At 43.5% G+C, this 13,225-nt stretch overlaps 1 protein-coding gene across 2 annotated transcripts in view; it reads left to right on the top strand.

The window, feature by feature from the left end:
* Nucleotides 1-13,225, top strand: part of LOC110502784 (serine/threonine-protein kinase LMTK1) — a 94,595-nt gene that overhangs the window by 52,757 nt on the left and 28,613 nt on the right. For both annotated transcript variants that reach the window (XM_036960479.1, XM_036960478.1), the window contains exon 3: nt 3,721-3,854. In XM_036960479.1, coding sequence (XP_036816374.1) covers nt 3,721-3,854 — 134 coding nt within the window. The remainder of the gene's footprint in view (nt 1-3,720; nt 3,855-13,225) is intronic.

Here is a 13,225-nt window from a genome sequence, read left to right as displayed (position 1 = left end):
GCTGGGTCCATTCTTGGTCGGATTCTTCTGTTACGGTGCGTGAATGAGGACCCAAAAGCGAATCAACTTAAACAGAGCTTCTTTAATTACCAAACATAGGTAGGCTCAGATGGACCGGCAGATTCCGACAGGACAGGACAAGGTTACAGCAAACATGACGGCAGTCTGGTTCAGGCATGAATGACACAAACAAACAAGAATCCGACAAGGACAGGAGCAGAAACAGAGAGAGATATAGGGACCTAATCAGAGGGAAAAAGGGAACAGGTGGGGAACGGGGTGAATGGGTAGTTAGAGGAGACAAGGGACAGCTGGGGGAAAGCGGGGGAGAAAAGGTAACCTAACACGACCAGCAGAGGGAGACAGGGTGAAGGGAAAGGACAGAGACAAGACAACATGACAGTACATGACAATTAAGCCTTCTGTTGGCTGATCACTACACTAGGGGATTTAGTCTGTCACCAACTTCAACCAGGGTTTTTCCATAAGCCTCTCTCTCTCTCTCTCTCTCTCTTTCTCTCTCAGAGATGAACGAAAAAGTACGTATTCGTTTTAATTCGCTGTAGTGTAAGTTAAATTATTATCTTTCAGGTGTGAAGCAACACTAGAAAATATGCTATTATGCAAATCTCATTCAAATTGCTGATTCATACCATATTTAAGGCACTTTCACATAATAACATGTAGATTTGTTTAAAACACGTTAAATCACAGGTGATAAATGATCTAGGAAATGTCTAACTTGTTTTCAAAGTGGAGTGAAAGTGTTTGCTGAATAACAGACATCAATATATTACTTCTGCAAAATATTTAATTGACTCTATTTAATTATAGTAAATGTATCTAGTTGAAGAAGATACTCATGTCTCTGTAACATGGTGTATTTTTATTTTTCTTACCAAATAAATCATTATTTTCATTGTCATTTTTTGTTGGGACGGGGGGGGGTTACAGGTCCAATATTCATATCAATTCACACACTCAGTTTATACCAGTATGTACCTGTATCTCTTAGTGGCAGCCTACATCATATTGACCACACAGAAGAAGTTAGGATTTTGTAATAATTGGTATGTAAAGGAACAGAAAGTGGGCCTACACCCCCAACTCCTATTCCCCTCTGTCTCCGTCCAACCACCCGCATCCCCCCCACCAGGAACACATGGTCCCACCCGTGCTAGCAACACAAGTTGGTTGTCAGTCCCCACCCCCACATATCTCTGTTTACCCACCTGCCTACCCACTACTTATCCCCTATGTTTTGGGCTTTGGATGATTCTAACGTTATAACTTCTAATAGTAACTGTATCCACTGGCGGATTGGGTGAGAGTGAGGTAGGTGATTTACCCAGGTTTCAACCTTGACTTCCAATACTATGCCGATGACATCCAGATCTGCCTCAGCACCAAATCCCTCCTCAACCCACCTCTGACCCACATTGAATCCTGCCTCTCCACAATAAATGGATGCAACAGTTGGAAGTCCTTTTCATAGGCACCAAATCCATTCTCACCAAAGCTGGCAACCTCACCCTCACCATTGATGACACCATTAGTGCTGTATTCACATCTCTCACAAATAAACCTTTGTGAACGCTTGTGTTAATCATTACGAGCAATAGTGGACCTAATTGATTCCAAAATGTAAAATAGACCTCAGGAGGAATACCATCTTATTCAGATGATTTGCCTTTATTCAACAGGCTTCCTCTGTTGAGAGAAGAGCTCCTCTTCATTCTTTTAGAAAGGATTTACAATCTGAGGTGCACAGTTCTTTATAGAAGCAGGATAATCTTTGATTGATTCATTTAGGTTCTGATAGTAATCCCCCTGCTATCTTAAAAAAAAAATGTATACCTCTTTTTTTTTTTTTCTCCAATTGGTATTTACAATTGGGGAGAAACACAACCCTGCCAAGCCGCACTGCTTCTTCACACACTGCTCACTTAACCTGGAAGCCAGCCTCACCAATTTGAAACACTGTACAACTGGCGACGGTGTCAGTATGCATGCGCCTGGCCCGCCACAGGAGTCCCTACAGCGCGATGGGACAAGGACATCCCAGCCAGGCCAAACCCTCCCCTAACCTGGACGACGCTGGGCCAATTGTAGGCCTTCTCATGGGTCTCCCGGTCACGGCCAGCTGCGACACAACCCGGGATCGAACCCAGGTCTGTAGTGACGCCTTAGACCGCTGCGCCATTCGGGAGGCTCGTAATTCCCAGTATGTGATCATTACTGCATAGCGTGTTGGCCAATAAACAACTGGGACGATTACCATGGAAGTAAAGGTTGAGTTTAACTCAATGGAAAGAAAATTCTGCTCTCTGTCTTATCAAGAAATTAATATTTCCAGTTCTGATATCTTATTGAATTGTGATTCATTCAACCCAGCTGCAAAGCAGTTGCATTATTTTTAATAAAACCTTTGGTGGCATCCCATAGAATCCGGGGGTCATCGACTGAATTTTTATGAATCATTATGAATGACCTTAGTTCAATTTAAAATTGATCACAAAATGTACGATTATGTAGTAGTGAAACATTGAAACGCACATCGTGTGACCCGTAGGAGATTCTGAAATGTGTAGTTGGCAGTAGTAGGTGTGGTGATTGGACAAGTTCATATGTTGAATTTCTATTTTCTTAATTTTTGAAAATAGAGGTCTAGATAATATTATAAAATCGATTAGGGAGAATGTTTTATGCCTGCTTGAGTAGAAGAGGCTGATGAAAAAGTCTGAACACATGGTTCTGCATTCTATGTGTGTCCTTATGGAGCAGGTGTGTTTCTGGGAGCGTTGCTATGTCGATATGGTTTCTTGCTAGGATATTAAAATAGCTGAAACGTTTGATAGGACAATTTAGGGCTTTTTAGATTGCAAGAGAGAGTAGTTGTTTTTCAAACAGGAATGTTATATTAAAAATGTCATTGTTATCTTTAGTGTTGATAAGCCCGTGGATGTGTAACAAAAGCAGGATCCACTGGGGAACCCACCCATTGGTCGTCAAAAATTATGTGCAAGAAATGAAATCTATAATCTAGATCTTCACAATAATTCATCATAACCTGTAACCCAAGTCCTCCCTGGGAGATAACCTCATTAGCGTAAACGGAGGGTGACAGCAAAAAATAAATAAAAAAGGAATTGTGTGGTACTGGCCGTCTATCCTAAACAGTAGTACAATAAAAATAGTAGGGGAATAGCTTCCAATTTAAATGGCCATATTTAGCCCATATAGAGATGCAGTGCGCTGTAGCCCCACAAGGAAGCAGCCCCAGTCTGTATGACTCTTCAATAAATGTACCATTGTTCATTAATTGGCATGGTGTCATCATTGTCTAAATGTCCTGGACCATAGGCAATATAATATTAAACAAAGTCCAATTTTCAGCAATAATTATAATAATAAAAGTTATATTTTTACCGAATTGAGGGAGTGTCCTCGTCATTGTCTTATGCTGACGGCAGCATCATAACCATAGGCTAGGCTGTATGATCTATTGTCTGGATCTCTGGTTTTGATAACCATAGATATAGAACCCTAGCTAGATAAGCAGGTGTTGTCGAGCCCCTATATGATATATTGTCTATGCTAATGCCTCTATCTGTTCTGAAGATGGTGCTCCTCTGAGTGGGCTGTCATGGCCGTCTTCTCTGGCAGTGTATTTGTTGTTGTTGTTATTTTTAATCTGTAATACCTCAATCTGTCCTGCAGATGGTGCTCCTCTGAGTGGGCTGTCGTGGCCGTCGTCTCTGGCGGTGGTGGCTGTTTCCTTGTCTGGTCTCTTCACCTTTGTCTTCCTCATGCTGGCCTGCCTCTGCTGCAAGAAGGGACACATCGGCTTTAAGGTGAGGCTCAGACACCGACATACTCATGGACGCACACACACACACACGCACTCACTCAGACGCGCACACTGCACCATGTACTATTTTCCATTTGGAAGTTCATACAAGTGACCTGCACACAAACATAGAGCTGATGACACCCATTAGATGGGTTTGACATGTTACTCTCTCAAACTGCACTCAGATAAAACCTCCTCCAGTGACTGTGTGTGTGTGCTCTGACAGTATGGCAGCTCTGTTTTTAGCTCCTGAGCAATTCTGCAGTATTATTGTTTTTACATTATTAGGCTAGAACATTTCTTTGAGTTATTACATAAACCGGGAATAACTTTGGGATATCAGAGTGGCAGTAACTCACCAGCATTCTGACCAGAAATACGACTTTCCCGAATTGGATGCTTTGTTCATACCCTCCAGGGCAATTTAACTTATGCTAGAGGCTGCTCCAAGACTCCGCTGGCAGAGAAGAGGTATTCGTAGTGGACATTTAGTCTGACTCAGGAGGTGTGCACTTCCCAGTATATTCCTCATAAATGTTCAGTCCCTGGACAATGAAGTAGACCATCTCAGGGCCAATATCTCCTTCCAGAGAGACAACATGTTTCACGGAATCATAGCTCTCTCCGGATATACATTACTGTCCCCGTCCATACAGCCAGCTGGGTTCTCAGTACATTGTGCAGATAGGAATAAAGAACTCTCTGAGAAGAAGGAAGGCGGAAGTGTGTTTCATGATTAACTACTCATGGTGTGATTGTGGTAACATACAGGAACTCAAGTCCTTTTTTTCACAAAACCTATAATCCCTCACAATCAAATGCTGACCGCATTACCTTCCAAGATAATTATCTTTGGTTATAGTCACAGCCGTGTATATTCCCCCTCAAGCCGATACCACGACGGCCCTTTAGGAACTACACTGGACTTTTTGAAAACTGGAAAACGAATATCTCGAGGCATCATTTATTGTAGCTGGGGATTTTAACAAAGCAAATCTGAGGAAAACGCGACCAAAGTTCTATCAACACATTGCCTGTAGTACTCTCACATTGTTACTCTCTCCCTTCGGATAATCAGGTTGCAAATCCGTTCTGCTCCTCCCTTCTGTCATGACGTTGGCCTCTTTGAGTATAGCAACCCCATCCCCCTCTCCCTGCCTCCCCCTCTTGCCTCCTTCAACTAGGCTGCTGTGGTCAGAGGTCGTAAATTCCTGAGACCTCATGGACATACAGTTATAGAGAGTAGTTTTTCATGGAGACAAAGGAAATCCTTCCACCTCACAGAACTTGAGGTACGAACAAATTTCATGTTCCAGAGAAAGTGTAAAAGATCGGTGACTAATCCAGCTACGAACTGGTCCGTTTGTCACAACTTGGGAAGCTCAAGAGAGACGGTGTGGCCACATTACCATAACGCTGTTTATATAATAGCCTCAGATATGAGGTTTACATCTAATTGTTGTATAAGATGAATGAGTGAGTATGATACTGTTTGTATAATTGTGGACTGTTTAATGAAGAAAAATACAATTCCCTTTTGATTTGAACTAAATCAGAGAACCGCCCCTGAGCCCAGTTAGGGTCAGACATCCTGGACCGCCCCTGAGCCCAGTTAGGGTCAGACATCCTGGACCGCCCCTGAGCCCAGTTAGGGTCAGACATCCTGGACCGCCCCTGAGCCCAGTTAGGGTCAGACATCCTGGACCGCCCCTGAGCCCAGTTAGAGTCAGACATCCTGGACCGCCCCTGAGCCCAGTTAGGGTCAGACATCCTGGACCGCCCCTGAGCCCAGTTAGGGTCAGACATCCTGGACCGCCCCTGAGCCCAGTTAGGGTCAGACATGAGTGAGTGTTCATGTGTAAAGGATTAGCATTTTAATTGTTATAATTATCACTCTGTAGTGTCTTCTTAGTCGACCCCCACTCCTCCTCTTGTCAAACAAGCCACCATGCCGGTTTAGCCCACTAGGCCACATTCTCCTATCATTTCATGTAACCATATTTACTGTTTGTTTATGCATTTCTGTGAATTACTTAGTTAGTAATAAATCGGCATTCAACACCATAGTACCCTCCAAGCTCGTCATCAAGCTCGAGACCCTGGGTCTCGACCCCGCCCTGTGCAACTGGGTACTGGACTTCCTGACGGGCCGCCCCCAGGTGGTGAGGGTAGGCAACAACATCTCCTCCCCGCTGATCCTCAACACTGGGGCCCCACAAGGGTGCGTTCTGAGCCCTCTCCTGTACTCCCTGTTCACCCACGACTGCGTGGCCACGCACGCCTCCAACTCAATCATCAAGTTTGCGGACGACACAACAGTGGTAGGCTTGATTACCAACAACGACGAGACGGCCTACAGGGAGGAGGTGAGGGCCCTCGGAGTGTGGTGTCAGGAAAATAACCTCACACTCAACGTCAACAAAACTAAGGAGATGATTGTGGACTTCAGGAAACAGCAGAGGGAACACCCCCCTATCCACATCGATGGAACAGTAGTGGAGAGGGTAGCAAGTTTTAAGTTCCTCGGCATAAACATCACAGACAAACTGAATTGGTCCACTCACACAGACAGCATCGTGAAGAAGGCGCAGCAGCGCCTCTTCAACCTCAGGAGGCTGAAGAAATTCGCCTTGTCACCAAAAGCACTCACAAACTTCTACAGATGCACAATCGAGAGCATCCTGGCGGGCTGTATCACCGCCTGGTATGGCAACTGCACCGCCCTCAACCGTAAGGCTCTCCAGAGGGTAGTGAGGTCTGCACAACGCATCACCGGGGGCAAACTACCTGCCCTCCAGGACACCTACACCACCCGATGTCACAGGAAGGCCATAAAGATCATCAAGGACATCAACCACCCGAGCCACTGCCTGTTCACCCCGCTATCATCCAGAAGGCGAGGTCAGTACAGGTGCATCAAAGCTGGGACCGAGAGACTGAAAAACAGCTTCTATCTCAAGGCCATCAGACTGTTAAACAGCCACCACTAACACTGAGTGGCTGCTGCCAACACACTGACACGGACTCAACTCCAGCCACTTTAATAATGGGAATTGATGGGAAATGATGTAAATATATCACTAGCCACTTTAAACAATGCTACCTTATATAATGTTACTTACCCTACATTATTCATCTCATATGCATACGTATATACTGTACTCTATATCATCGACTGTATCCTTATGTAATACATGTATCACTAGCCGCTTTAAACTATGCCACTTTGTTTACATACTCATCTCATTTGTACATACTGTACTCGATACCATCTACTGTATCTTGCCTATGCTGCTCTGTACCATCACTCATTCATATATCCTTATGTACATATTCTTTATCCCCTTACACTGTGTACAAGACAGTAGTTTTGGAATTGTTAGTTAGATTACTTGTTATTACTGCATTGTCGGAACTAGAAGCACAAGCATTTCGCTACACTCGCATTAACATCTGCTAACCATGTGTATGTGACAAATAAAATTTGATTTGATTTGATTTGATAAATAAATGATTTAAGACAATTGACTCATAGTGAAGACTGGGTTCGTGCAGATTACCAACAATTTACGACGTTTGGAATGAGACTAACGTGAGGTAAAGTAAATAATTCATTAATTCGAAGACTAATTGATCAGATAAAATATCTGATAAGTTATTTTAGGAAATTCTAACTTTGTAATCTGAATATTTTCCTTGGGGCCCCGATTTCCTAGTTAATTAGTTACGTGATTAATCAGTTGATCGCATAGTAACTAATTACAGAGAATCATTGATAAAAACTATCAGTCATCAGTTAATGATAGTGAAGACACGACACTTCCTATAGGCAGGAACTCAAACAGAAAGTACCCGTGCTAAGGTCTATTCAATGTTCTTCTGGCCAATCGAAATCTATACTTCAAGATTGTTTTGATCACGCTGACTGGGATATGTTCCGGGTTGCCTCTGAGACTATATACTGACAATGTGACCGAGTTCATAAGGAAATGTATGGGGGATGTTGTTCCCACTGTGATGATTGAAACCTACCCAAACCAAAAACCGTGGCTAGTTGGCAGCATTCAAAACTGAAAGGGTTACCCACCGCATTTAAGTCCTCAAAGCATGCACAGACCAGCTGGCTGGAGTGTTTACAAACATATTAAATCTCTCCCTATCCCAGTCTGCTTTTCCTACTTTCTTCAAGATGTACACCATTGTTCCTGAACCCAAGAAAGCAAAGTTAACTGAACTAAATGACTATCGCCCCGTAGCACTCACTTCTGTCATCATGAAGTGCTTTGAGTGTCACGGATCCATCCGGAACTTTCATTACACACATCTGTCCCCTATTCCCACTGATTAGTACTTGTATAAGTGTGCCCTTTGGTTTCCATTGGGCTGTCGATTGTTGTTACAATGTCCATTGGTGCGTGTGTGTACCTGTGCTGTCTGTTTTGGGCTTTCGTGCCCTTGAGGATTGCACAGATGATTACGGGTCTCATCCCGTGTGTTAATCATTGTGCGCATGTGTTATTTATTCGAGGTACTCCTCGCTCTTTTGTTTGGTCTTAATCCCCTTGCCTTTACACGGCATGACTTAATTTGGGTACAATAAAAAACCCTATTACGCATTCCTGCGTCTGTCTCCTGAATCATTTATGCAACCGTGACATTGAGAGGTTAATTAAGGATCATATCACCTCCACCTTACCTGCCACCCTAGACCCACTGCAATTTGCATACGGCCCACGGACAATCGCCATCGCACATTTGGACAAGATGAATACCTATGTAAGAATGTTGTTCATTGACTACAGCTCAGCCTTCAATACCATAATACCCTCCAAGCTTATCATTAAGCTTGGGGCCCTGAGTCTGAACCATGCCCTGTCTAACTGTGTCCTGGACATCCTGATGGAATGCTCACAGGTAGAGAAGGTAGGAAACAACACCTCTACTTCTCTGATCCTCGACACAGGAGCCACACAAAGGTGCGTTTTTAGGTCTCTCCTGTACTCCCTGTTCATCTATGCATGCCTCCAACTCGCCTGATTACCAATAATGGCGAAACAGTTTAAAGGGAGTAGGTAAGGGCCCGGGTGGAGTGGTGCCAGGAAAATAACCTTTCCATCAACAAAAAGAAGGAGCTGAACAGCAGAGGGACAGCAGAGAGAGCACGCCCCAATCCACATCGACGGGCCGCAGTGGAGAAGGTGAAAAGCTTTATGTTCCTTGGTGTACACATCACTGACAATCTGAAATGGTCCACCCAACACATGCAGTGTGGTGAAGAAGGCACACCAGTGCCTCTTCAACCTCAGGAGGCTGAAGAAATTCAGCTAGGACACTAAGACTCTTACAAACTTTTACAGATGCACTATTACGAGCATCCTGTCAGGCTTCAGCACCGCCTGGTACGGCAACTGCATCGTTTGCAACCACAGGGCTCTCCAGAGGGTAATGCGGTCAGCCCAACGCATCACTGGGGGCACTCTGCCTGCCCTCCAGGACATCTACAGCACCCAATGTCACAGGAAGGGCAAAAAAATCATTAAGGACATCAATTATCCGAGCCACGGCCTGTTCACTCACCGCTATCATGCAAAAGGCGAAATCAGTACAGTGCATCAATGCTGGGACCGAGAGACTGAAAAACATCTATCAAATCAAAACAAAGTTTATTTGTCACGTGCGCCGACTACAACAGTGAAATGCTTACTTACAGGCTCTAACCAACAGTGCAAAAAAAGGTATTAGGTGAACAATAGGTAAGTAAAGAAATAAAACAACAGTAAAAAGACAGTGAAAAATAACAGTAGCGAGGCTGTATACAGTAGCGAGGCTATAACAGTAGCAAGGCTACATACAGGCAACGGTTAGTCAGGCTGAGCATATAGCATGGCAACTGGGTATGAACTTTGAACTCTTATTCACTAAAGAAGTGATACTCCTAGCTGTCGCGTTAGCGCAGCAACTGTAGACGTGGGCTAGGAGAGGACAGACAGAGTATTTGTCTAATCCGAGGTGAGTGATTGTTGTCCTGATATCCAGAAGCTCTTTTTTGCCGTAAGATACGGTTGCAGAAACATTATGTACAAAATAAGTTACAAAAAACAAAACAAAAAAACACATAATAGCCCAATTGGTTGGGCGCCCGTAAAACTGCTGACATTTCTTCCGGCTCCATTTTATCTCAAGGCCACCCAGTACCCTGCCCTGAACTTAGTCATTGTCACTAGCTGACTACCACCCGGTTACTGTACCATGCACCTTAGAGGTTGCTGCCCTTTGTACTGTACTGTACATACTGTTTTACTAATTTCATGTTTTTTAGTCAAGGCCATCCTATTCAACTATTGCTGTATATGCAGTGCATTCGGAAAGTATTCAGACCCCTTTACTTTTTCCACATTTTGATAAGTTACAGCCTTATTCTAAAATTGATTAAATAGATTTTTCCCTCATCAATCTGCACAGAATAACCCATAATGACAAATCAAAAACAGATTTTTGACAATTTATAAAACATAAAAACCTGGAAATATCACATTTACATAGGTATTCAGACCCTTTACTCAATACTTTGTTGAAGCAACTTTGGCAGCAATTACAGCTCCGAGTCTTCTTGGGTATGACGCTACACGTTTGGCACACCTGTATTTGGGGATTTTCTCCCATTCTTCTCTGTAGATCCTCTCAAGCTCTGTCAGGTTGGAAAGGGAGCGTCGCTGCACAGCTATTTTCAGGTCTCTCCAGAGATGTTCAATCGGGTTGAGGTCCGGGCTCTGGCTGGGCCACTCAAGGACATTCAGAGACTTGTCCTGAAGCCACTCCTGCGTTGTCTTGGCTGTGTGCTGAATCTTCAACCCTGTCTGAGGTCCTGAGCGCTCAGAGAATCTTGTTTCTCATGGTCTGAGAGTCCTTTAGGTGCCTTTTGGCAATCTCCAAGCAGGCAGTCATATACTGAGGAGCAGCTTCGGTCTGGCAACTCTACCATAAAGGCCTGGTTGGTGGAGTGCTTCAGAGAAGGTCGTTCTTCTGGAAGGTTGTCCCATCTCCACATAGGAACTCTGGAGCTCTGTCAGAGTGACCATCGGGTTCTTGGTCACTTCCCTGACAAAAGCCCTTCTCCCCCGATTGCTCAGTTTAGCCGGCGACCATCTCCAGGAAGAGTGTTTGTGGTCCCAAACTTCTTCCATTTAAGAATGATGGTGGCCACTGTGTTCTTGGGGACCTTTTTTTGGTACTGTTCCCCAGATTTGTGCCTCGACACAATCCCGTCTCAGATCATTATGGACAATTCCTTCGACCTCATGGCTTGGTTTTTGCTCTGACATGCACTGTCAACTGTGGGACCTTATATAGACAGGTGTGTGCCTTTCCAAATCATGCCCAATTCAATCAATTGAATTTACCACAGCTGGAGTCCAATCAAGTTGTGTTTGTATTTGTATTTATTATGGATCCTCGTTAGCTACTCTTCCTGGGGTCCAGCAAAATTCAGGCAGTTATACAATTTTAAATACATAACAATACATTCATAACATATATCACAACACACTAAGTGTGTGCCCTCAGGCCCCTACTCCACTACCACATATCTACAACACAAAATCCGTGTGTGCATATGTTATCATGTATGCCTATGCATGTGTCTGTGCCTATGTTTGTATAGCTTCACAGTCTGATTTTACTGCTTGCATCAGTTAACTGATGTGGAATAGAGTTCCATGTAGTCATGGCTCTATGTAGTACTGTGCACGTCCCATAGTCTGTTCTGGACTTGGGGACTGTGAAGAGACCTCTGGTGACATGTCTTGTGGGGTGTACATGGGTGTCTGAGCTGTGTGCTAGTCGTTTAAACAGATAGCTTGGTGCTTTCAACATGTCAATACCTCTCAGAAATACAAGTAGTGATGAAATCAATCTCTCCTCCACTTTGAGCCAGGAGAGATTGACATGCATATTATTAATGTTTGCTCTCTGTGTACATCCAAGGGCTGTGCTGCCCTGTTCTGAGCCAATTGCAATTTAAGTCCCTAAGTCCCTCTTTGTGGTACCTGACCACACGACTGAACAGTAGTCCAGGTGCGACAAAACTAGAGCCTGTAGGACCTGCCTTGTTGATAGTGTTGTTAAGAATGTAGAGAAGCGTTTTATTTTGGACAGACTTCTCCCAATCTTAGCTACTGTTGTATCAATATGTTTAGACCATGACCATTTACAATCCAGGGTTACTCCAAGCCTTTGTCACCTCAACTTGCTCAATTTCCACAATATTTATTACAAGACTTAGTTGAGGTTTAGGGTTTAGTGAAGGATTTGTCCCAAATGCAATGCATTTAGTTTTTAAAATATTTTGGACTAACTTATTCCTTACCACGTGTTGCAGTCACTGTAGCAGCTGACGTGTATAGTGTTGAATCATCTGCATAGCTTTACTCAAGGCCAGTGGTATGTCATTAGTAAAGACTGAACAAATTAAGGGGCCTAGACAGCTGCCCTGGATAATTCATGATTCTACATGGATTATGTTGGAGAGTTTTACATTAAACAACACCCTCTGTGTTCTGTTAGACAGTGAACTCTTTATCCACAATATAGCAGGGGGTGTAAAGCCATAACTCAAGTTTTTCCAGCAACAGACTATGATCGATAATGTCAAAAGCTGCACTGAAGTCTAACAAGACATCCCCCACAATCTTTTCATCATAACTTTCTCTCAGCCAATCATTAGTCATTTGTGTAAATGCTGTGCTTGTTGAATGTCCTTCCCTAGTCCTTCCCTAGGCATGCTGAAAGTCTGTAGTCAATTTATTTACTATAAAATAGCATTGTATCTGGTCAAACACAATTTTTCCCAAAACTTTACTCAGGGTTGGTAACAGGCTGATTGGTCAGCTATTTGTACCAGTAAAGGGGGCATTACTATTCTTAGGTAGCAGACTGACTTTTGCTTCCCTCCAGCCCTGAGGGCACACACTTTCTTGTAGGCTTAAATGAAAGCTATGGCAAATAGGAGTGGAAATATCATCTGCTATTATCCTTTTAAAGTAGTTAGCAATATTAGTCAGTTTTGTGATGCATGAGCCATCTGATTCAATTAATCATGGAGCTGAGTTTGCAGGCACTGGTTACAGTTTATATATTTTTCTTGAGTGGGCAGCTTGATGAGTCACTCAATATTTAAGTCACCCAGAAAATGACTGTTAGCACTTGGTGGTCTATAGCAGCTTTCCACAAGAATGGGTTTTAGGTGAGACAGATGAACCTGTAGCCATATTATTTCAACAGGATTTAACAGGAGTTCCTCTCTGATTTTTTCAGGGATGTGGTTGTGAATTTAAACAGCAACACCTCCACCCCTGGCATTTCTGTATTTTCTGT

This window comes from Oncorhynchus mykiss, chromosome 23 (genome assembly GCF_013265735.2).
Source record: "Oncorhynchus mykiss isolate Arlee chromosome 23, USDA_OmykA_1.1, whole genome shotgun sequence".
In the NCBI taxonomy this organism is placed as follows: domain Eukaryota; kingdom Metazoa; phylum Chordata; class Actinopteri; order Salmoniformes; family Salmonidae; genus Oncorhynchus; species Oncorhynchus mykiss.
This window is presented reverse-complemented; position numbering and strand designations above follow the sequence as displayed.